General features: G+C 35.3%; 1 protein-coding gene across 1 annotated transcript; it reads left to right on the top strand.

The window, feature by feature from the left end:
* Positions 1 to 3,483: 3,483 nt before the first annotated feature.
* On the top strand, positions 3,484 to 21,907 carry LOC121989240 (kinesin-like protein KIN-14L). Its single transcript, XM_042543155.1, has 23 exons — positions 3,484 to 4,084; positions 4,533 to 4,656; positions 4,964 to 5,050; positions 5,150 to 5,320; positions 5,565 to 5,671; positions 7,031 to 7,162; positions 8,156 to 8,334; positions 9,631 to 9,792; positions 9,913 to 10,004; positions 11,471 to 11,622; positions 11,700 to 11,873; positions 12,518 to 12,664; positions 13,859 to 14,050; positions 14,348 to 14,419; positions 15,507 to 15,565; positions 15,638 to 15,854; positions 17,636 to 17,827; positions 17,937 to 18,146; positions 18,241 to 18,594; positions 19,320 to 19,418; positions 20,569 to 20,709; positions 20,805 to 20,963; positions 21,158 to 21,907. Exons 1-23 carry the CDS (start codon positions 3,878 to 3,880, stop codon positions 21,608 to 21,610), a joined length of 3,882 nt encoding a protein of 1,293 aa, XP_042399089.1. The 5' UTR covers positions 3,484 to 3,877; the 3' UTR covers positions 21,611 to 21,907.
* The last annotated feature ends 869 nt before the right edge of the window (positions 21,908 to 22,776 follow it).

Genomic DNA, 22,776 nt, shown 5'->3' with positions numbered 1-22,776 from the left:
GACATCTTAAATCGGCTTCTGACCCGATTCATGGGATGGTCAAAATTTATATGGCGAGACGGGCCGTTTAGCCCACTTTGCTGCCCGATTAATGGCGGCCCAGTCGGAAAGGCGAACTGGATCGGGTTTGACCCAACAGCGGCTCCTATTTGAACACATTTGTTTTCTAATAATTTTATCCAAAATTATTATGACGCGCAGCAATTTTATAAAAAAATATTTATAATAATTTTGGCGTTCTTATATATTATATCATTTTTTACCAAAATTACAGAGCATTTTAACGAAGTTAAATTGATTTTTAATTAAGTTAAAATATTTGTTATCAAGTTATAAATAAGTATTTCAATATGGTATTGTTTCATTAGTTATCATTTTCATGAAATTTGAAAATTTTAGTAAAACACACTATAACAATATTGAAATAAGGACGTTTAAGGATGAAAATAAAATAAAAAATATTCTTTTATTTTTTACCCAAATTTATTTTTATGGAATTTCATATCTTACCATCTTGATATTTTATTAAGAATACTAATTAATTTTGATGAAGTCTAAAATAAAATTATGTTAATGTCCTTTAACTTTTTAGATAAAAAATTAATTTTAAAATTTATTAATAATTTTTACAAACACATTAATAAAAGATTTAGAGTTCAAGACTCATCTACGGTGTATTAAATACCTTGAGTCGACGATATTAGAAATTATACTTTTCTTGATTTTTTAATTAAGATCAAGTATGATATTAAATTAATTTTTTATAATGGGGAGTTCATTATAGTAGCTTGTTGTTGTGCATCACCCTAGCATTGCATTATTATATAGGTCTAGCACACCCTTATCCAATTTATGGACAGTCTTTTTGGCTAAGATTAATTATAGCATTTGTTCTTATCAATTTAATATATGATATAAAGAATTAAATTGATTTTTTATGAAGAAGGGGTTGTTATTTACACACGTTCATGTATTATATTACATACGCAACTAGGGGCGGAGCCAAGTATAATTTGGTTGGGCAATTAACTCACCTCAATTTTTTTTAAGTACCACTGGAGGTGTATAAAATTATAAAAATATTTAAATCTTATCTCACTAAAAAAATAAAATAAAGGACCTGCACAATAAGGAACCTAGGTCACGTAATACGTGCACGATCCCTATTATTTATAATAGTTCTTATAAACTTATGCTAACTTTTTGCGACATTTATGTATATCTTACTATTTTATTAAAAATATCCCCCCTTTACTAACTAACTTTGGTGAAGCCTAAAATGAATTTAAGTTAATAATTTTTTTCCTATTCACACTAAAAATAATTCTAAAGTTTATTAGTAATTTCACAAGTGAAACAATCAATGATCTAGAGTTCAAAGACCCAAATAATTTAGATTTTCAAAAGTCAGGTACTTTATCCCAATGACTCTATTTTAGTATTTTAATGCTAAAATGCTTTAATTAATATAATTTTATTATAAAATGGTCTATGTGATTTCAATATATTATATGACGTGTGTGCATGATCACTAGTATATTTTATTTTTCAATTTATTTACATTTTTTACATAATCAATAGAATTCCAAATGCTCAGTATTTTATGTGTGATAATTAAAAATTATAGAAATTATATAATTAAATGAAGAATGCTTGCATTAAGGTTAGTTAGAAGAAGATAGTCCAATTTTAGAATTATTCAATTAATTGAGTAAATTTTAAACACATAAATTATCAAACAATAGTAGCAATATTTGGAGTAAAATGTGACCCCACGGTAAGATACAAATAAACAAATCATGTGTCATATTTTGGTTCACAGTGGTCTTTTGCATAAAAAAAAATTAGGCACCTAATGTATTCAATAATAATAATAATAATAATTATTATTATTATTATAATAATTATTATTATTATTATTGATGCGGTGATGATGAAGGGCCCCACCCTACTATCATGGTGAAGATCAAAGTAAAGACGGTAAACAAGTGGATGACATCGGTCGGTTGGACGATTCATGTCTAAATCGGGGATTAGGCTCTAACCCTCCTTCTCCGACAAAAGGAATAATCAAACCGACACTCAAGGGAAATGACACGCAAAAGCCGAACCAAGCGGCTACCTTGCTCGACAAGATAGCAGGGCATGACCTCAGGAACTCGACTTCGGCCGAGCGGCTACCTCGCTCAGCTAGACAACAAAGCATGACATTGACAAGAGCTCGACTTCAGCCGAGCAGTTACCCCGCTCAACCTAGTATTAGATTCGACATCAGCCGAGCATACGGACAGAGGACTTCTGGCCGAGCAGCCATCCCGCTCGACCCATCAACGAAACATGCGGACAATGGACTTTCGGGCGAGCGGCTATCCCGCTCAACCCGATAACGGATAGCACGTGGACAGCGGAACTCCGGCCGAGCGGCTATTCCGTTCGGCCAAGTAACATACACAGCAGGATATATTTCGACGTCCTTTTGGGAGCTAGTACCACTGACAGGCGGCATGGTTAAATAAAGGATCGTACGGTGGAAGTTTCCGCTGTCATTTCAGAGATATACTCGTCTTGTTAAGGTACTGTGTCAGAGACACTTTACTGCCAAGTCTTTTTAGGGGAAGCTTTGAGATGCATGCTCGCCTTGGGAGGGATGCACGCACACTACCGGAGTCCTGTATAAAGAGGGGGGTCCAGGCATCAGCGAAGGTATACGATATTTTACTATTGCGCTACAGTCTTCTTGCTACCTGCTTTTTCTTCTTCTTCGAGGGAGACTAACTTGAGCGTCGGAGGACTATTGTCGGAGACCTCTTCCCTGACTCGGCACTGACGTCAGCTGTGTTGCATGTCAGAACAAAGTCCATAGGATGTCAGAAGGAGCGTCACATACCAACATCCATCTCATCGACTTTCGGACAAGATCAATAATAATAATAATAATAATAATAATTTTATTTGCATTTATGTGGTAAAAAAGTGAATTGATTGTCCCAATATCCTCATTAATTTGTCCCTAGGTTAACATAGAGGAATAGAATTTGCATTCATGATACAAAACTAAATAGATGAGATGATGGAAGTTATATTTATTTTTTCTTCATAATTATACAATATCATAAATATTTAATGTATTCAAGTTAAATGGTTTCTTCAGTTTTATTAACGAAGAAATGTGTCTTAATATCTATATTTTTTTTTAGAGTAATATAGAGGAAAAAAATCTTAGAAAAAAATTAGAAATATAAATTAATGAGCTATCATTTTCTACCCTATCATTTTATGTAATTATCCCTGAAATTTTTTCTCAATATATCATTTTTCTTTTTCGGAAGAGTGAAATAAAATATTAATTAAATATTTTAAAAAGAATTATTAAATTTTAAAAGTATTTTTCAAAGAAGATTTATTTATAGACATTAATATATTACTTTAAATATTCGAACCAAACCGTCGTCTTCTTTCTCCTCCAATAGACTTCAAACGCAAGCAAGTCTACAGCCACATCTGATTCACCTTTTTGTCTCGTCCTTCTCGTTCCTTTTCTCTGACCCCATTCATGGCGAAAGCTATCGCCGTGAGTTCGTACCTTTTTTTCAAGCCCTAATTTGGATTCAATGCAAGCCCAAATGGACGCGGACCCAACTCAATCCCGTTTCTGAGCCAATAAAAAAAAGTTATGGCAGCGACTGCCCCTCGTTTCATCGTCTCACGACTTCCATGATGAACAGATAGATAGGCCTCGCTTGCTTTCCCGGCTATCCTTCCTATTCCACTCTCGTCTCTTTCCAAACCCCACCTTTTTGCAATTCTATCCTCTTGTTTTTCTCAGCGGTTTGCATCTAGGGTTTGTTTTTTCTTCAAGGGAATAGGTGCGGTGGCAATGGCGGAGCCGAAGAACCGGTGGACGTGGGATTTGCCGGGCTTCGAGCCGAGAAGGTCGGCCGACGTCGGCGAGGACCGGGGCTCCCGACCCCTGGTCCGACCATTGTCGGTTTCGCAGCCTTCGCAGCCGTCTCTAACTCCCCGCCCAGACTCCTCGAAAAAGTCGATTGCCGTTCGGCTCCAGAAGCTGGAAAAACAAGTAAAGGTTCGTTTTTTTGCCTCCCTTTATTTTTGGATTTATCTTCCTTTCCTCTTTTGTAAACTCCCCTCCCAAACTCGAAGTCACACTTCCTTTAACAAAGTTATTAGTTTTACGTCATGTGACATGAAACCAAACTTGAATTTGAGTTGGTTGGTTTCTTGAACATTGAAGAATTATATGGATAATTCACAACGTTAAGAAACTAGAAAGGTAAACCATTAAGTTTGGAATAAATTTGCTTAAAATTTTGAACACATCAAATTGATAGCCAAAACGACCTGATGAAAGTTGAATTTTTAGCTACGGAGTAGGTTGCATAGATACTTTTGAAAAGTTCAATATTTAAATGTGTTTAGTGAAGGAAATGATGACTCGATCCTTTTGTCTCATTTTATGCAATTTTTTCACCATATCTAATGCACCAATAATTGTTGTCAACTTGTCTTCTTAGCACACAAGAGATTACTACTTGGAACTGAGGCAGGAAGCCACTGATCTAAAAGAGTACTCTCATGCCAAACTTGATCGAGTTACACGCTATCTTGGTGTACTTGCAGACAGGGCTAGGAAATTAGGTAAGCCTAAACCTGCTATTTTCCCTACTTGTTTAAGAAATGTTTGCTCACTGTTTCTGTCTATATATATATATATATATATATTTCCATTTTGTCTTCATTAGTTTGTTTGATTGTTACCTTTCTGCGGGGTATTGTCAGTATAATTGATTTCTTGGTTAAAATGGCTGTCTATTTTATCAGGCTCCTCTTTTAGGACTAGAAAGTCATATTGGAGAGTATTAGTTAAAAAATTTCCTTGTGGAATAGGTTATAATTAATATTTAACTAAATTGGCCCATAGTTTTAAATCTGTGTTCTATTTCAGATCAAGCTTCTCTTGAAAGTGAGGCTAGAATAACTCCCGTAATCAATGAGAAGAAAAAATTGTTCAATGATTTGTTGACTGCCAAAGGTACATAAAATATCTATTAATTCATTTCAACTGATTGTTTTCAGATTGGACAATTTCTTGTTCCAGTTTTCTTATGTTTTGAGCTTTTTGTTATTTTAGGAAACGTTAAAGTGCATTGTCGCATAAGGCCACTTTTTGAAGATGAAGGCCCTTCAATAATTGAGCTTCCAGATGAATATACAGTCCGGGTAAACACTTGTGATGATTCACTTGCCAATCCCAAGAAGGATTATGAATTTGATCGAGTATATGGCCCTCATGTTGGACAAGGTAAAATGCTGTTTCTATTCTAGATATTTACTAGCCTCCAACTTCTGCTAATTGTTCACATGTTAGAACCAGCATGACAAGCTGGTTTTATGGTTTGTGGTTCCATTATTTTTTAGAAGTTAAATATAAAGTTTAAAGAGTCAATTTTTAGCTAATTTTGATTCTCCATTCAGCTTGTTATACCATGCATGTTAAGCACATTTACCTGACTCCTCATAACATCTTGTTGTATGCACATTTCCAGGGGAATTCTTTTGTGATGTTCAACCATTTGTGCAGTCAGCTTTGGATGGATATAATGTATCTATATTTGCATACGGCCAAAGTGGCTCTGGGAAGACATACACAATGGTTTTCTTCTTTCATTGGATCCCCTCCTGATCTTATTATTTCTTTCTTTTAGTTTCCTCCTAATATGCTTACAACAAAGTTAAAGTAGCTGCATGTGTTGAATTTATTATGATTCTGACCTTTGTGAACATCCATTTAGACTTTTATGTGGGTTAGTAAATTGCTTCTTAATGAATGAAACACTGATTTGTCAATACATTCTTTAAAGGTCCTTCTATGATTATATCCAATCATTAATACTATTTTTTAATCATTTAAAACTAGAGCATCCATTTTATTTTTTCTTCTCAAGTTCCAGGTGCTCTTGTTCAGTTTTTTTAAGCTGTTAAAAAACTTAAATCAAACCATAATTCAGCTATTAAGTATTGTTGTGTCAATCGATATCATTGAATTCAAGCCAAAATAAGTTGTGCGTAACCATGTGCCTTGCTGAATTATAAACATTTTCAACATATAGCTCTCAAGGTTTTGATTTGTGCTGGTCAGAACCAATTGTAAAACTTTGTAATGTGACCTGAATCAACACACCCTTATGACTTGAATTTATGTGCATTGAATGTGGTTTCTCCTAGTTCCCCAGATTTCTAGTATAATCCTGGTATCCTTGTTTTGCAAACTAGCCATTCTATGGACTGGTACATATTGCTTGTACTTTGTGGATCTAGTGTGTTTTTTTTTTTATTCTTTGGAGAAGTTGAAGAAACAAACAATCAATGTATACATTCTTGACAACAAATTCATCATTCGCGGTAGAGTCTGATTTTGGGATTGGATGGCATGGCATTACATAGCTGAAACCTTACATCTTGGAGAAATAAGCAAATTCCTACCCTTCCCACTACCTTCACAATGTTCTTCACTTTGGAGATAAGATTGTATGTCTTTGTGTAGCTTCTTAAGTGCTCTATTTTATTTATATTAGGTTGAGGATAATGAAAGTAATTAACTGAAGGAATGGTGGTTGCACAGTTCAAACTTGAATGCATTGCGAAGGAAGATTGTTCTCAAGACATTTTGAGTTGGTTAAATATTGGATGTTTGATGATCACCCAACCATTTAGGCATACACATTTTTTTTATTTTTTTCTCTTTGTTACTCTAAATAATCAACAATTCATAATCTTTATTTCCCTATGTAGCTGCATAATCTCATTGCTATATTGAGCTTAAAATTGTTGTTTAGCGGGATTGAGTTTTGTTTCTCTAGCCTCTTCGTCCTTTAGTTCAGTTTCCAAGCATCCATAGTAATTACAGGACATCATTGCCTTTTTAGTTTGAAAGGTTATTCTTTATGTTGAATACATTGTTTGACATTGCTTGCATGCATTGCTTGATCTCTAATTCAGATCCTGCTTTCAGGAAGGATCTAGTCATGAACGTGGTTTATACCTACGCAGCTTTGAGGAGCTTTTTGATCTTTCTAATTCAGATACTGCTTCAACATTTCAGTATACTTTCTATGTGACTGCCTTTGAGCTTCATAATGAACAGGTTTACAAGACTTCCAATTTGCAATATTTTTCATTTGTTTCCTAGTTATCTCTGGAACTAGGTTTCCTTGGAGAGAATGAGATGAAACAAGGCGGCACAACCTTCATAGATAGAGTACTAACACATAAATGCTTAAGAACATGCCAATAGTAACTCACTCATTGAAGCTTATATAGCTTTTTTTTTATCAGCTCACAACTCTTCCTGCATGACTAAACTGAGGCATGTCTCAATCTTCCTTGCTTAAAGCTTGAAATCCCCATCAAATCTTAATTCTTAAAAGAGAATGCCCATCAACATGTGAGGTCCAATGGTGACTACACAATTTGGAGGACAACCTTTTCAACACCTCACCATGCTTAGGATTACATTTATTTTGACACCAATTGTTACAATCTGCTTAGATGAGAAAATTGAACCATCAAGCTAGAGAAAAATGTTTGAACTCATGTTAATAGCAGCTCACTTCTTTAGTGATCCATAACTGATCACGTGGGAAGAAGGGAAAGAGGGAAGCTCTTTTTTTACTATTTCATAGGTTTGAAAGTTAAGGAGAGAAATACAAAAGCAAGAGATATTTCTCTCTTGTAAATAGCCAACCCAACTCAACTCGGATGGGAAGCCCCTCTATTGCCTAGGAACCTTATGCCCTTGCTCAATGGAACCTTCTGTTTTGACATCATCCTTCTTGAGTCTTTGCATCATAATCTTTGCAAGTTGTGTCTGGAATCAGAATAGGCAGCCTCTGCCTGCATCAGCTTTAAGGGCCATACAAACCCAACAACATGAGATTCTAGGAAGCGATTCTTGTCCCTTTTGGCACTACTGCAAGCAAGATACTTCTCTTCCCCCTTCATTTTATACCCATACCTCTCATCCCTTGTATAGTGCTCTAAGGAAGCACAGGCTTTACTTCTAGTTGCTAGAATTTGCAGGCATGTATTTCTCTTATGAGATTAATTTCTTGTTGTTTTGCCTTTGATATTCTGCTAGGTTCAAGATTTGCTTGCAAACTCTTTAAGCACTTCATCAAGCATTCAGTTGAGCAGCCAGGATTCATCCTTGGAACTAGTGCAGGAGAAAGTAGACAACCCTTTGGAATTTACTAAAGTACTTCAAGTTGCACTGCAGAATCGAGGGGCACATTTATCAAAAGCCATCATCTCGCATTTGTATGTATAAAAGTTGTCTTGAGCTAGGATTCTTTAAGATAGTTATCTCAGATTCACAGTTGAGTGACTCTATATGTGCTAGGAGCAGGTTGGTTCAACTGTGAATCTGTGCAAAAATGAACATGTTTTGGCAGGATTTATTTCCTAACTGGTTGATATTTGCCTATTATACGGGAGAACCATTTTTGGTTGGAGTTTATTGATGAATTTGGTTCAGATTTGTCCATATCAACCTTAAGTTAATCTGCAAAATCTTACATAACTTGGAAAAATTATATTTGATCGAGTGGATAAGATATAGTCCAAGACTGCTGACTGCTGACCTTCTCTTGCTGTTTCCTTGTGTCAAACTACACATGCCACTCCTGTCTTTTGTAACACAATTTGTCTTTTTTCTGAATTAGCCATTTCTTCAGAAATTCATTTGTTGCAACGTATACCAAAGACTCATGTTTTTCTGATGCTTGACATGGTCAGCCCCTCACGGAAGGTAACACCACCCTCAGCTTTGCGTTGCAATGTATGACCGGCAGCATTTGGCAGGCAGCTAGAATATCTCTTTCTTGAACACTAGCAACTCTCCTTATGGGGACTGAAATGTTTGAGGATTTTGACATCTTTCCATAGGGCTCAATAGGCTCCTATTCTTACTATCGAGGAGGTGGTTGAGAAAACCACTTTTGTTTCTCTTCATAATGGAATATCTCTTGTTCGAGATGGAAGTCAAAGATGAATCAAGCCAAAAAGGATTGCAGTCTTCTAACAGTTACACCAGCAATTTTATGTTACACTATTATTTTAATTTCCATTTAGCCGACCCCAGTCATAGTTGGGACAAATACATGTTGATGACCACGTTGAAATATTGTCATTCATTACATTAAACATCCAAATTAGTCGTGCCATGTTCTAACGGTGGTATTTGACTTCAAGATTGTAGCCTGTATGATGTAGATATTTGCATCAATTTTTCATTTTAAATATGGTAAAAACTGTTCAGAGTGATCTCAATTTTATCCATGAAAATCAAATACATTAGCTGTTAAAAAAAATTCCAATCCAATATGTTGGTGTAATTTGGATGGTAGATGCAATGCTGTGGTTAATTTTGCAGCAGTGTTTTCATTTTAACTAAAATTTGCGAACTTTTCAATTCTCTTAATGGGTCAATCATCTTTAATTCTTTGATTGTCAAATGGTCATTTAAATTACAATCAAATCATCAATTATGCAAATTGTTTGTGTATATTTGTAGTGACATTTTCATCTCATACATACCTTGTATCTTTCCCCCAGGATTGTTACAATTCATATTCAGTATTCCAATTGGGTCACCAGAGAGACTCTTTACAGCAAGTTCTCGCTTGTTGATTTACCTGGAAGTGATTGCTTTATGGTGAAAGATGCTACAGGAGATCATATAACAAACTTTTTACATGTTTCAAAGTCACTTTCTGCGTAAGTTTGAAATGCTTTTTGTTCATATGTTTCTTTGTTTGAAGTTTTCTTAGAACTTTAAAGAATGTAAACTCATTATATTTTTATTTTCAATTTTTGTTTTCCTTTTATACTGATTAGGTTGGGTGATGTTTTAAATTCATTGACTACAAAGAAAGAGTCTATACCATTTGAAAATTCGAGGATGACCCAAATTCTTGCTGACTCCCTGGGTATGCCCTATTTCAAAATTTTATATGATGCTCCATGAAAGATATCTTTGCAATTTTGGTCATGATGATTTGTTTGTAGTTTCTTTACTGATTTGGGACTTGGGAGCACATAATGCTACTTCAGGCCTAGGAGTTCATTTTGTATGGGATCTTTCCTTGCATTGATTTTAGTCTATGCGAACATTTTTTTTTTTTTTTGCTGAATGGGATTTCTGTCTATGGAACCCTGCTCAATAGACCTTCTAACATTTTAGAGGTTACATGTTTGGGTCCTTTGGGATAGTGACATAGCATGCAATGGAAACCTTAACCTCAAGAAGAGGGAAAATGAGGAAAAGTGACAATATTCTACAATTACCCCTATTAATTTACTACCATTCAAATGATAAACTACCCACAAAAAGAAAGGAAAAAAAAACATAGTTCCAATAATTATTACAACCCTATTAATTTACTACCATTCAAATGATAAACTACCCACAAAAAGAAAGGAAAAAAAAACATAGTTCCAATAATTATTACAACCCAAAACTTGAAATTTAAAATTCATATTATTCCCTTTTCTGCATTAGATAGGATCAATCTGCCTTGGTTCATCGACTAAGTGATTTAGGATAAGAGCATAACTAGGTTCATCTCTGTTTGTAGGCAGCATAGCAGGAGCGATAGGGATCTCAGTCCTATAAGATACACAACATGATTATGAACAATTCACTTTAAAAAATTGCAATGACATTATTACTCATGTAGGAAAAATCAATGCTAATCTTTACATTTTTTTTTTTTGACAATTCTGATTGATTACCCCATTGATATAGTCCCCAGTTATGATTGATGGCATGACAATGATATGATAAACTTCTGAGATTCAGTAGGGCGAAAACATGCCTAGTCATATCCTTATTGCTGGTCAATGTGTAATAGACTAGTTTAATCATCAGCCTATAATCATCACTTGGCTTAAGGGATGACGACTGAACACCTTATGGACTCGGTATTTCTATTTCAGCATTCACCATTAGATTATGACCTTCCATCATCTGTTTGCTTATTCTTATTTTTATACTCAATATTTTGTGAATTCTTCTATCTTAGGGGAGGATCATACAAAAAGTGAGTGTTTTTTTAAATAAAAATACTTTGATTAAGCCTGTTTGAGACGGTGTTATTATGTTCTGTCTTCTTTGAGTTGGGATTGGCTCTATTGGATGTTTCATCTTTTTGGTTCAGATGTCATATCCTATTCAAATATTTCCTGCTGTTGTGGCTCCATTTTATAATGTTGTTGAAGAGTGTCTTTCTCAATTCATTTAATAGAAAGTTTCATCATATGACAGTTACTCTATTAACCATGAATAAGATGAACCAGTGCACATTGCATTGCATTTTAATTTCACTGCATTCTGTTTCCTATTGTCAAATTCTTTAATGTAATCTTAGACGTTTTATGCCTTTTCCTGTGGCAGGTGGTAGCTCAAAGACCTTGCTGATTGCACATGTCTGCTCAAATGCTTCAAATCTTTCTAAAACATTGTCTACGCTAAACTTTTCTGCTAGAGCAAGAAATGCAGAATTGAACCTTGGTAATCGTGATACGATTAAGAAATGGAAAGATGTGGTAAGAACACTATGAAGTAATTGCCATAGTTATAGGATTGATGAGCTATGTAATGAAATTATTATTTTATTTTCTAGGCAAATGATTCACGAAAGGAACTTTATGAGAAAGAAAAAGAAGTTCTTGATCTTAGGAATGAAGTCACAGAGCTTAAGCTTGCTCTTAAAGATGCTAATGATCAATGCATTCAGTTGTTCAATGAAGTTCAAAAAGCTCAGAAAGCTTCTTTGACAGTTCAAGCAGATTTAAAGGTCTTGGTTTGGTTTTTGTCTCTGTGGTTTTATGTCCCTTTTAAAAGATTGATCTCCAAATCGGTGGTTGTTCAAAGTTCAATTTTGTTGTGATCAAATGGTTTAGATTCCAAAAAATTGCAGTCAACTTTTGATACACCTGAAGTATGGAAGTTCTATACCTTCCAAGCAAGCTGAAGTATGGAAGTTTTGTTTAAGGCATTTTGTGATCTCTAAGTTGGTGTTAGACTGGTACCTTAAATCATGATTATTGTTGTTACCATTATGCTGGTACTTGATGTTACAAATTCAGTTTCCTGTGCAAGGGCCCTCCTTTTGTACTGGAGTTTTATTTCCCATGCCGTCGGATTTGGTTGGTAGCGAACAAATCCATGTTTGGTTACCATGCTCCATGTGATTTGATAGTACTATGGATCTTATGCGGGGTGGGATCAAAAAGCCTATAATAAGAGTTGGAATTTTAATTTTTTGATAGTAATTAAGGAATTCTTAGATGATTCACACCCTGCTGTGCATTTCAGACATTGATGACTGCATTTTAGCATATCTACTTGTGCATGTTTGAACGAATTCTTGATTACTATGGCTAATGCAGTTGAGTATAGAGCCACTGGTAACGTTCTACTGCATGTTTCTATTTGCAGGCAGAAAATTTAACACTGATAGAAAAACACAAGGTTGAAGAAGAACAGAATGTTCAGCTTCGGAATCAGGTTGCTCGCTTGTTGCAATCCGAACAAGAACAGAAAACCCAGATCCATGAACGCGATCAAGTCATTCAGAAACTGCAGGTTTAAACCTTGAAACAAAACTGATTTATGATCTTGTATTTTATTTCCTTATCTTCATTCAGATGATAATATAAGTTGGGAAGCTTCCTTCACCCATCTTTATTTTTTCCCCCAGTAATATCTTTGATCACTGATGCTTTTACTTGAATTCATGTTGGATATATTAAATGATTGCAGAAAATAGAAACAATTCCTTCATATTATTCTGATTGCAATTTTGAACGTTTAGCTCTGATGTTGGGTCCTTTAGCATTCACATCTTCTATCTTCTTATCTTTTGCCAGATTTTGCAAAGCTATTTTTCTTTGACTCCTATTTGTGCCTGTTCTGCTTTCCACTAGTGTTTTCTACATGTTAAATATTGGGCGAAACTGTCATTGTCAGAATTAGTGAGTCTAACCTTGCTGATCCAAATGAGAGACTTGACTGTACAGAGTCTAACAACTTTTTTGTTTCCAAATGGCAAATGCTTCTACCACTTCTACTTATTTTATTATGTGCCTATATTTTTCTTGTTTTTTTCCTTTGCCACTCATCTCATTTGCTTTTTTTCTCATAGAATCATACTTTCTACTTAGGCTTAAACATTCTTTAGGCTAACGCGTCAAGTTTCATACTGGAGCTTGCTCAAAATTGAAAATTAAGTACTGCATCAACTAAACATGCCTAGGAACAGCTTTTTTTTCATGGAAAAAACAAAGCGGCTACCTTCGAATTATGGTTCTCCAACAATTCATTTTTTTTAAAAAATAACAATAACTTGAACAAGGTTTAGTTTAGTTTACAATTTACATAAGGAAAACAGATTATGTGTCTCCTGGTCAATTATACTAATATATTATATTTGTGAGTTTTTGCATATCGTTGAATGATTTGCTGCAAAGAGTTTGTGGCCACGGTGAAGGCTTAAGTGTTGTGCATAACTGGAGGAGAAATATCACTGGGTTTAAACTTTGGAGTCATTGAGCCTTGTTGGCCCCTTTATTTTTGTTGACATTAGCACAACATATCTTGCATTAAGAGCTTTTGGTGATGAACATGTTGCAAGTTTCAAGTACTAGATAATGTTGTAAAAAATTTCTCCAAAGTTTTCCAATCAAGAATCTTAAGAAGTTTGTGGTGGATTTTGCATGTTTTCTAAAATAATACTTTTGAATCTATAAAATCTTGAATGTCTTCACTTCCACATGCTAGGCCAAACTAAAGGGTATCGAATCTCAACTCAATGAAGCCCTCCAATCAAGTGATGCTCATACAACTAGCAGATCTGAGATAAGCCCCACTGGAGTTCTTTCTACTCCTAAGGGAACAGAGGATACTGCTGAGTCTTTGCAGGTCACAAAGAAACTTGAAGAGGAACTGTCAAAGAGGGATGCTCTTATTGAGGTATATTAAACTGGTTTAATTTATTGTCCTCAGTTATAGCTCCATGCTTACATGACAGTTAATAAGATATATTTTTATTTAGGTGATGTGGAATAATGCTGATGAGAATTGCTTTGGATTCAGTTGTTTGATGAAAAATAATATTTTGGATATCATGTTTTGATGCATTATTTGGTATTTGATTATCTTTTCTATTATATTATATGCTAACTCAGTTTGGTTTTCTTTTTTATTTATTTTGTTGCTTTGTTTGCCAATATCCTCTTGAATTCTGATTTTGTATTGTTTTGAATGCAGAAATTGCATCAAGAGAATGAGAAGCTATTTGATAGGCTCACAGAAAAATCATCAGTTGCTTCTTCACCTCAGGTTCCTTACAAAGCTTTTTGTAGTATTTCTTGCAATCTATTTTTTCCATTTCTCTTAAGAGTTTCGTCATTCTTTTTTGTCAGTCAATTCGGTACGTCATAATAGAAAAATTCACATTTCTGCACTTCTTTCATGAATCAAGTGATATAGCTTTTGTGTCACTTTGCAAATATGTTTTACCATTTAAGTGATGCTTGGTTCATCTATTTGACAAGTAATTGGGCATTCTATCCTATACTTATTTCAATGAGGTTGATCTAAAGTCTCAGTCATGTTTTATATAGTCTAATGAAGTTTGACTAATAGACTCCAAATGGCATTTGGGTTATTTGGTACTATTCAAACTGTGTAGGCACTAAAATCGAGGACCTAAAGCATTCTGTCAATAACATGCTTTACCACAGTGTCTCTTGTTGGCAAGAGAGCAATTTTATTGACTAGAGCTATTCATTAAATGTCCTTACATTGACTGTAGAGACGAGTTCATATCTTTAAGAAAATTAATATATAGATTGGTCACTTTCTTAGCAGCTCAAGCTTTTGGATCATAAGTAGCTTGCCAATCAATTTTGGTATTATATTTTAATATCGGGGACATCAAATATTCAAATCTTCGAATACTGCTTTTAATATCATGCACTACTGTTGCTGGTCAAGTCCCCATGATTTATCCCCTTCCAAGAAGTGTGGGGCCATCCTGGAGGGGCCACCGAGGTGACGGTTTCACCTTTTTTTTGCCACATAATAGCATTATCATATTCAGTTCAATCATTGGGTTAGGGTTAATATAGCTGACTAGCCGATTCCAATGAATGGGACAAATATGACTTGGTAACAAGATGATAACATATTATTTTGACATTGTCAAAACAAATTATTTTTCTTAAATTAAAAAATTGTATATTTAAACTTCTATCCTGTGAACCTCTCGCTGTCTTAAATAAGTTCTCAATCTTAACAACCTTTGGGGTATGTAATGTATCATGGTTGGAATTATAAATATTTGTCAAACTGAATAAACTCAAAAGAAACTTTATTTTTGGTCTATCATTCCATCTCAATGCCTTCAATTTTTTTGGCCCTGCAGATTCTGTCGAGCCCTGCTACTGGAAGAACTGTGGACATGCAGGGAAAAGATTTGAACAGGTTCGTTTCACATTCAAATTCTGTTCTTGTTTTGAAGACTGCAATATATATGTATTCTTTCTATTTGGGCAGGGGTGATAACAACAGACTGCCTTCCCTCAATGCCCTATCACTGCCTGGTTCACAGGATAAGAATGAAAATACAGGAGCTCTTGTAAAATCAAGTAATGAGAAAATTAAGACAACACCTGCTGGAGAATATCTTACTGTTGCACTCGGTGATTTTGATCCTGACCAGTTCGAGAGTTTTGCTGCAATATCTGATGGTGCTAATAAACTTTTGATGCTGGTATGTGTTATTTATTGACATGGATAAAGTGTGTTCATAAAAATTTATCACCTATGCCTACACGATACATCTCAATGCTGATCAAGATCATACTCGCCAACCTAATTTCTATTTCCCTTCTCGTTCTCTTTGTGTTGTCTCCCCCTTCTCCTTCATATACTTTCTCTCACTTGTCCGTTTTGTCCCACCTCTCTTCTTAGTCATCTTGCAACCCTGAGCCAACAGAAGAAGAGGAGAGGAAAGAATAGAAGGAAAAAAATGAGATGAAAACCTCCTATCTTTCTTCTCGTCTTCCTTCAATCTAGTGGACCTTAAAACCCTAGAATTTCCTAGAGTAGTTTGTCTCCTCTACCTATATGAATTTGTGCCTGTGTCTCTCGCTAAAGGTGGTAATAGCTTGTTTGATGTTTTGGGTGGCATGAGAGAGTCAACTGCATCTTGTCTGTGCCTAGTTTTTTTTGTCTTGGTTCCATGTTAGACTAGTATTTATTTCTATAAACCTATAGAAATCCTTGTTGTTAATGCAGCATGTATCATCTTTGCTCACAAATTATGTAGTGAATTTTGTCCTTCCTATGCAGAACTATAGTCCAATGCTTAGTATAAATTGGGTAGTCCCCCAAAGTCTTAATGTAAAGAGTATAGTATACATTGTCTTGGTTATTACTGAACAAAATTAGTAGAGGTGTCAATTCGGATGGTCGGGTGGGTTCAGGTCGGGTTAAAGTAAGGGTATTATAAAAAAATTTTCAACCCAATCCGAACCCAAACCAACTTGAAAACTATAAACCCAAACCTGGACCAACTGAATAACCCAACCAACCCGGATACTTATAATCACCTTCTAAATGAACCAAATATAATATAGTGACAAGGAACAAACAGAAGCTTCAAGAAATTTATGCGGTTTCAAACACCTTGAATACAAAGCTAATTTCAGGAAACAAAAACGTATTACTGGAACTTAAACTACTAAGAATCAGAGAGATAAATTCTAGAAATTACAGCCCCACCCTTTTCATCCATGGATAATTAAACATGCCACTTTTCAAAAAATTCAGAAAACTGAAAAAATCCCAGGAAGTAAATTACTAAATTAGTCCCAGCAATAAAATCCATACTAAAACCAAGGTTCGCTTTTTCTGGGCCAGAGACAACAAACATGAAAAAAGAGAAATAAAAGGAAACACATCAAATGTGGATGAAGTATTGACTTGAGAAACAAAAGAATTCACCTTTATAGATGAAAAATCCAAGGTGAAGAAAATAAAATCAACGATTTACTTCTCAAATGAAAAGAAAATGGAAGTCTTCAGTCTTGAAAGCTCAAGTCCAGAGCAAGCTCACTACAAGAATATGTGGGTCAGACACCTCAGAGTTCAGATTTCGGGTCAACCCGAACCCAACCCAAGCCAAATTTCTTTTCTGGATCAAATTTTAGGTCCAACCCGATCTGACCCGAACCCTAAAACCCCCAACCCTAAATCAATATTTTTCGTGTCCACTTGGGTCCGGTTGTTAGGTCAGATTCATTTTTGGCACCTCTAAAAATTAGTTTTTTTTATAATATAGAGTTATCTACTTCTTTAATATTGTTGATATAGTTAACACATTAAATATATTTATCGATGAATAAATTCAATGAGTTGTTTGGCTCATAATCTGTAAAATAATCATAAATGTTCATCTTTTCTATCTTATGCTGGTATTTTTATTGTTGGTAGTTGGTACTTCATTGTATTTGGCGTCTGGAGTGTCTTTACTCGTAGACTGTCTTGCAGGTTTTGGCTGCAGTCATCAAAGCAGGTGCTGCTAGGGAACACGAAATACTTGCTGAGATCAGAGATGCTGTTTTCTCCTTTATTCGCAAAATGGAACCTAAGAGGGTTATGGATACTATGCTAGTTTCACGTGTCAGAATATTATACATAAGATCTCTGCTTGCTAGATCACCTGAGCTGCAGTCTATCAAGGTAATGTATCCCACTCTCTTCTACATTAACTCTAGAATTTCTAACTGAACTGCTCTTTCTTGAGAACAGTGAAAATCCTTTATATCTGGTCTCCACTCTTTTTTAGTAGGTTTCTTCGGTAGAACGATTCCTTGAAAAAGCTAATGCTGGCCATAATAGCTCCAGCCGTGGTAACAGTCCTAGTAGGTCTCTGGTTCACTATGATTCTGGTTCGAGAACTGTTTTCCCTGAAGAAGTCCATGGTTTTAAGGTTAACATAAAGCAAGAAAGGAAGTCCAAGTTGTCATCCATAGTCTTGAAGCTTCGAGGGATTGATCAGGTATCAGATTTTTTCACATTAAGGAAAAACTGCTGTCTAGTTTGTTGGATGACATATTTTCATTTTCTAAGTACTATTTAATTCATAAATGTAGGAGACATGGAGACAGCATGTCACTGGAGGAAAGCTTCGGGAAATAACTGAGGAGGCTAAAGCTTTTGCAATTGGAAATAAGTCACTTGCTGCTCTCTTTGTTCATACACCAGCTGGCGAGTTGCAGCGGCAAATTCGGTCATGGCTTGCAGAGAATTATGATTTCCTCTCTGTTGCGGGTATTGATTCTGTCAGTGGAAGTTCAACTGGCCAACTAGAACTTTTGTCGACTGCTATTATGGATGGATGGATGGCCGGTCTTGGTACTGCACAGCCTCCAAGTACTGATGCTCTAGGCCAACTTTTGTCTGAATACACCAAACAAGTTTATTCATCACAATTGCAACACTTAAAGGTGCTACTATTACTTTACTAATGATTGCATATTTCCAGAGTTTTATGACCAATTACATTCTTTCAGGAGCTGGTTGTCACCTATAAGGAATGTGTCCAAAGGTAGTTAAGTAAAGTGAGGTTTGGTTAAGTTCGGGTAGCTTGGATAGTGTTTTTCTGAGCTGGAACTGGTTTGACTGAGGTCAACAAATTTGGTTGAAGTGATTGTCTACTCACCTGAAATATTTCATTTAACACTGGACCAGGACCAAGACCAGGCAATCATTGGTAGCGTAAAGATGAATTGACTAAATATTTCATTTTGGGCTATTTTATCATTGTCAAAACAACTCGTTGTCTATTCCTAATAATGTTTCTAATATAAACATAGTGCTAGATATTCTTTATCTATTCTTCTATGAATCAAAGAATCTTTATTCATAAAATATTATGTCCATTCCATTCCCTTAGAATAACTGTTCTATTTCTTTGAATCAAATGCACCATGAGTATCTATTCTTTTTTATACATGAATTTTAACTGGGAATTTGAAATATCCTTGTTTACACGTCTCCATGTTTTATCCTGTTATTCATGGTCACAGTCCATCTTTTAATACTCGATGAATGTGCATATTTCAGTAATTTAAAATGCTCAACCATCAGTCTTAGTTGAAGTACTCCAATTTCTCTCTCAATTGGTAAATTTCCTACTTGGAACTTTCCTCATTATATGCTTGTTAAACAGGATATAGCAGGTACTCTGGCAACAGAGGAAGCTGAGGATCATGCCCACGTCAGTAAGCTGCGATCAGCTCTGGAATCTGTTGATCATAAGAGGAAAAAGGTATTAAAGCACTCAATTTCCTATCTTAATTAAAACTTACCAAAAAAACAAAACTGGGATTCAATAATGGCTTTCCCTTTATTTAATGTTTTGTGAATGAATATTGGCAGTGGCAGATGTAAAAATACTTGTTGTATTAGTGTGATTAATTCAGTCCAGAATTTTGTATTTTTATCCAATTAGAAAAGAATAAGAAATTAATAGCATATTGAGTGTATCAATGGCTGAAAATAATTTAGCATGATTTCTATAGAGAAATAATTTCTTTGGAGGTTAAAGTATTGCACTTTACTTGAGTTCTGGTGTCAGAATCGTTGAGTTTGCAGTGATAGTCATGGTTTGACATGCTTAATGTCAAGATTAACTTAAATGAGTTTTAATACTATAAAGTTCTTCTATTCGTTTAGCTTGTTTATCTTCAAATGTATAGCATAGAGAGTTAACTAAATCAAAATTTTATCTTCAAATGTTCTTATGACATTTGATATTAAAATTGATTTATCCACATCTCTTATATATGGTTAATCATTGAGAGTGAAAGTGATTGAGACAAGTATACTTGGAACAAATACAAGTATTAGATATGGATGCATATCAAATTTTTTTCGACACTAGTGACACTGTTGATGCTGGTGCTGCTTCAATTGGTGCTTCTCCTCTCCCTATTTATAGTGTTTTCTCTTCTCCTCGTGACCCATATATATGAAATTTAATGCAAAGGTTCAATCACAGTAACTTTCATGTCGCAATTGATACCACCGAGATTGTCGACATGGGTGACATTGTGACATTTACCGACTGTCAAAATGATATATTTTGACTGTGCTAATTTTACCAATCGACAGTTTGAGATCATGATTACCTCTAATATATTGTGGTTTGTCTTTGCACTAATGATTTATACCCTAGGATGGAGCCCAATGGAGCATCAGTTTTATGCAGCTAAGTTCAAGTGGGACTAACATGCTTTGATAATGATGTTGCTATTATTGTGCTTCATGTTTGTTATTAAGAAATGTTCTTAATTTGCTCTAAAACATGTTTGTCAAATTGTTTGACGATACATGCTTGGTTTTCTTAAATCCATGCTACCTTTTTCAAAATATTTGCTCACTAGAGAAATCTGAGTTCTGCTGCTTCTCTTTCATAGATTTTGCAACAAATGAGAAATGATTCAGCATTATTAACAAAAGAACAAGGGGGTTCACCTATCCGAAATCCTTCTACAGCTGCTGAAGATGCGAGATTGGCATCTCTCATTTCGTTGGATACCATTTTAAAAGAAGTCAAGGTCCCTTTTTTCTCCTTTCTCACTTCTGGTTACCTCCTGGAGGAATAATAGTGGTTCTCCCAGCTGAAAATAAACATTTACTTTTTTTCTTGCAGGAAATTATGAGACAAACCTCAACAAGTTTTCTTAATAAATCGAAGAGGAAAGTGATGCTTGCAACTCTGGATGAACTTTTGGAGAGGATGCCATCACTCCTTGACATTGATCATCCATGTGCTAAGAAGCAAATTTTAGATGTTCGTAAACTTGTCGAGGTATGTCGAGCACAAGAGTTCACTTATATTTCATCATTCCTTTCTACAATTGGTTTGATGTATTGAAGTCTGTTAGCGAACATTAATTTAAGGCTGAGTTGGAGATGATCAATACATCAGCTGAAGTGACAAAGACAGTAAAGATCAATGATTCAAATTCCTGAGTTTAACATATAATCGTCCTAATTTTGCAGAAGATCCCTGAAAGAGATGATTCCCTAGATGATGAAACACGAGCATTACAACCACTAGCAGATTCGATTTCTAGTGCAGAGGTTGTATCACAGTGGAATGTGTTACAATTCAACACCGGTTCTACGGCCCCCTTCATTGTGAAATGTGGTGCAAATTCTAGCTCTGAGTTAGTCATCAAAGCAGATGCGCGTGTGGATGAGCCCAAGGGCGGTGAGATCATCAGAGTTGTTCCAAGGCCTTCTGTTCTTGCTGATATTAGTTTTGAGGAGATCAAAAAGGTGTTTGATCAATTGCCTGAAGCAATTAGTTTGCTAGCCCTCGCACGAACCGCCGATGGTACAAGAGCCAGGTATTCCAGATTGTACAGGACCTTGGCCGGTAAAGTTCCATCACTGAAAGATCTAGTCGCAGAGCTTGATAAAGGTGGAATGTTAAAAGATGTCAAAACATGAATGCAACAAGAGCATAATCTTACACGCTATTTTTCATCTTGTTAGTGCAAGCGGCAGCTTCATTCACGGTACAGATGGTTCTTTTGGTTTTTACAACGTGTATGATTGAAGAATGTATCGTGAAGCAACTTATCGCTACAATTAATCATTGATGAAACAAAAGGTGTTTTCTGCCAATCATCGTAGTCTTATTGTACGTCTGCCACTCTGTGTTTGAGAAAAATGAGAACGGAAAAATGTAAGTACACTTGTATTGATCAGAATGTAGATGTGATTTTAATCTTATTTGTCGTTAAACTCTGGTTGGATGGGTGAGGAAAAGTTAATTAATGAATGGGCAGGGGAAGGAAAATAATTATCTTTACTTTGGGAAGGAGGGGAGATTAATTAATAAAAAATAAATAGAATTAATCATTTAAAATTAATCATTTCTACGTTCTGGGCCACTACTCTTCATTTCTCCCACGGACTGAATCAGTTGGTTAGATGTTTACAATTTACCATTGAAGTCGTGGGGTCGAAGGTCGTCAATTGCACTCGGGGATAAAATCTTGATCTACTGTGCCAAAAATTCTTTCGACCTCCAGTCACCTATCCTGCTCAACATTAACTGTGATTTACTTCCTCTAGAATTTTATGGGGTTGGGATCAGGGGGCCGCTAGGGTGACGGCTACTCTTCATCTCTCCCGCATGCGACGCCGGCCCGCGTCATGAGCTGTCGCCGAAGAAGAGGCCACCGCCGCCATCGTGAGCTGCTGCGGGAGAAGACGTTGCCGTAAGCTGTCAACTCTAGTGAACCAGTGCTACACAATCTAAAATTAGAAAAAAAATTATTTGAGTTTTCTTGGGCTCCGCTTCTTGGACTTGTATACCATTTTTATATTGAGCAATCATATGTTATAGGTCATGAGTATATTTATACATATCCATACGTGACGTAATATTGAAAGATAATAAATTTAGTAATAATCTAGTTACTTTTTTATTCATCTTCAATTATTTTCTTTGTTTCTTAATCTAATATTGAGATTGGAGACATTTCCCTTTCTTATCCGTTGAAACTTTGAAAGGAATCAATGTGGTCCAATGGTTCCAATCCATTTGGAATCAAGTCTCAAACTACTTCCTCCTATACTCGAAATCATCTCCATCGTAAGGAGATGAG

This window comes from Zingiber officinale, chromosome 6B (assembly GCF_018446385.1).
Source record: "Zingiber officinale cultivar Zhangliang chromosome 6B, Zo_v1.1, whole genome shotgun sequence".
Taxonomy (NCBI): domain Eukaryota; kingdom Viridiplantae; phylum Streptophyta; class Magnoliopsida; order Zingiberales; family Zingiberaceae; genus Zingiber; species Zingiber officinale.
This window is presented reverse-complemented; position numbering and strand designations above follow the sequence as displayed.

What these genes read in the sequence shown, in the direction of transcription:
- LOC121989240 (XM_042543155.1), top strand. Translation starts at nt 3,878, where the DNA reads ATGGCGGAGCCGAAGAACCGGTGGACGTGGGATTTGCCGGGCTTCGAG. An exon ending in TTGAGCTTCATAATGAACAG is followed by an intron (nt 7,163 to 8,155) that starts GTTTACAAGACT and finishes ATATTCTGCTAG; the next exon opens with GTTCAAGATTTGCTTGCAAA. An exon ending in TTGATCATAAGAGGAAAAAG is followed by an intron (nt 19,419 to 20,568) that starts GTATTAAAGCAC and finishes TCTCTTTCATAG; the next exon opens with ATTTTGCAACAAATGAGAAA.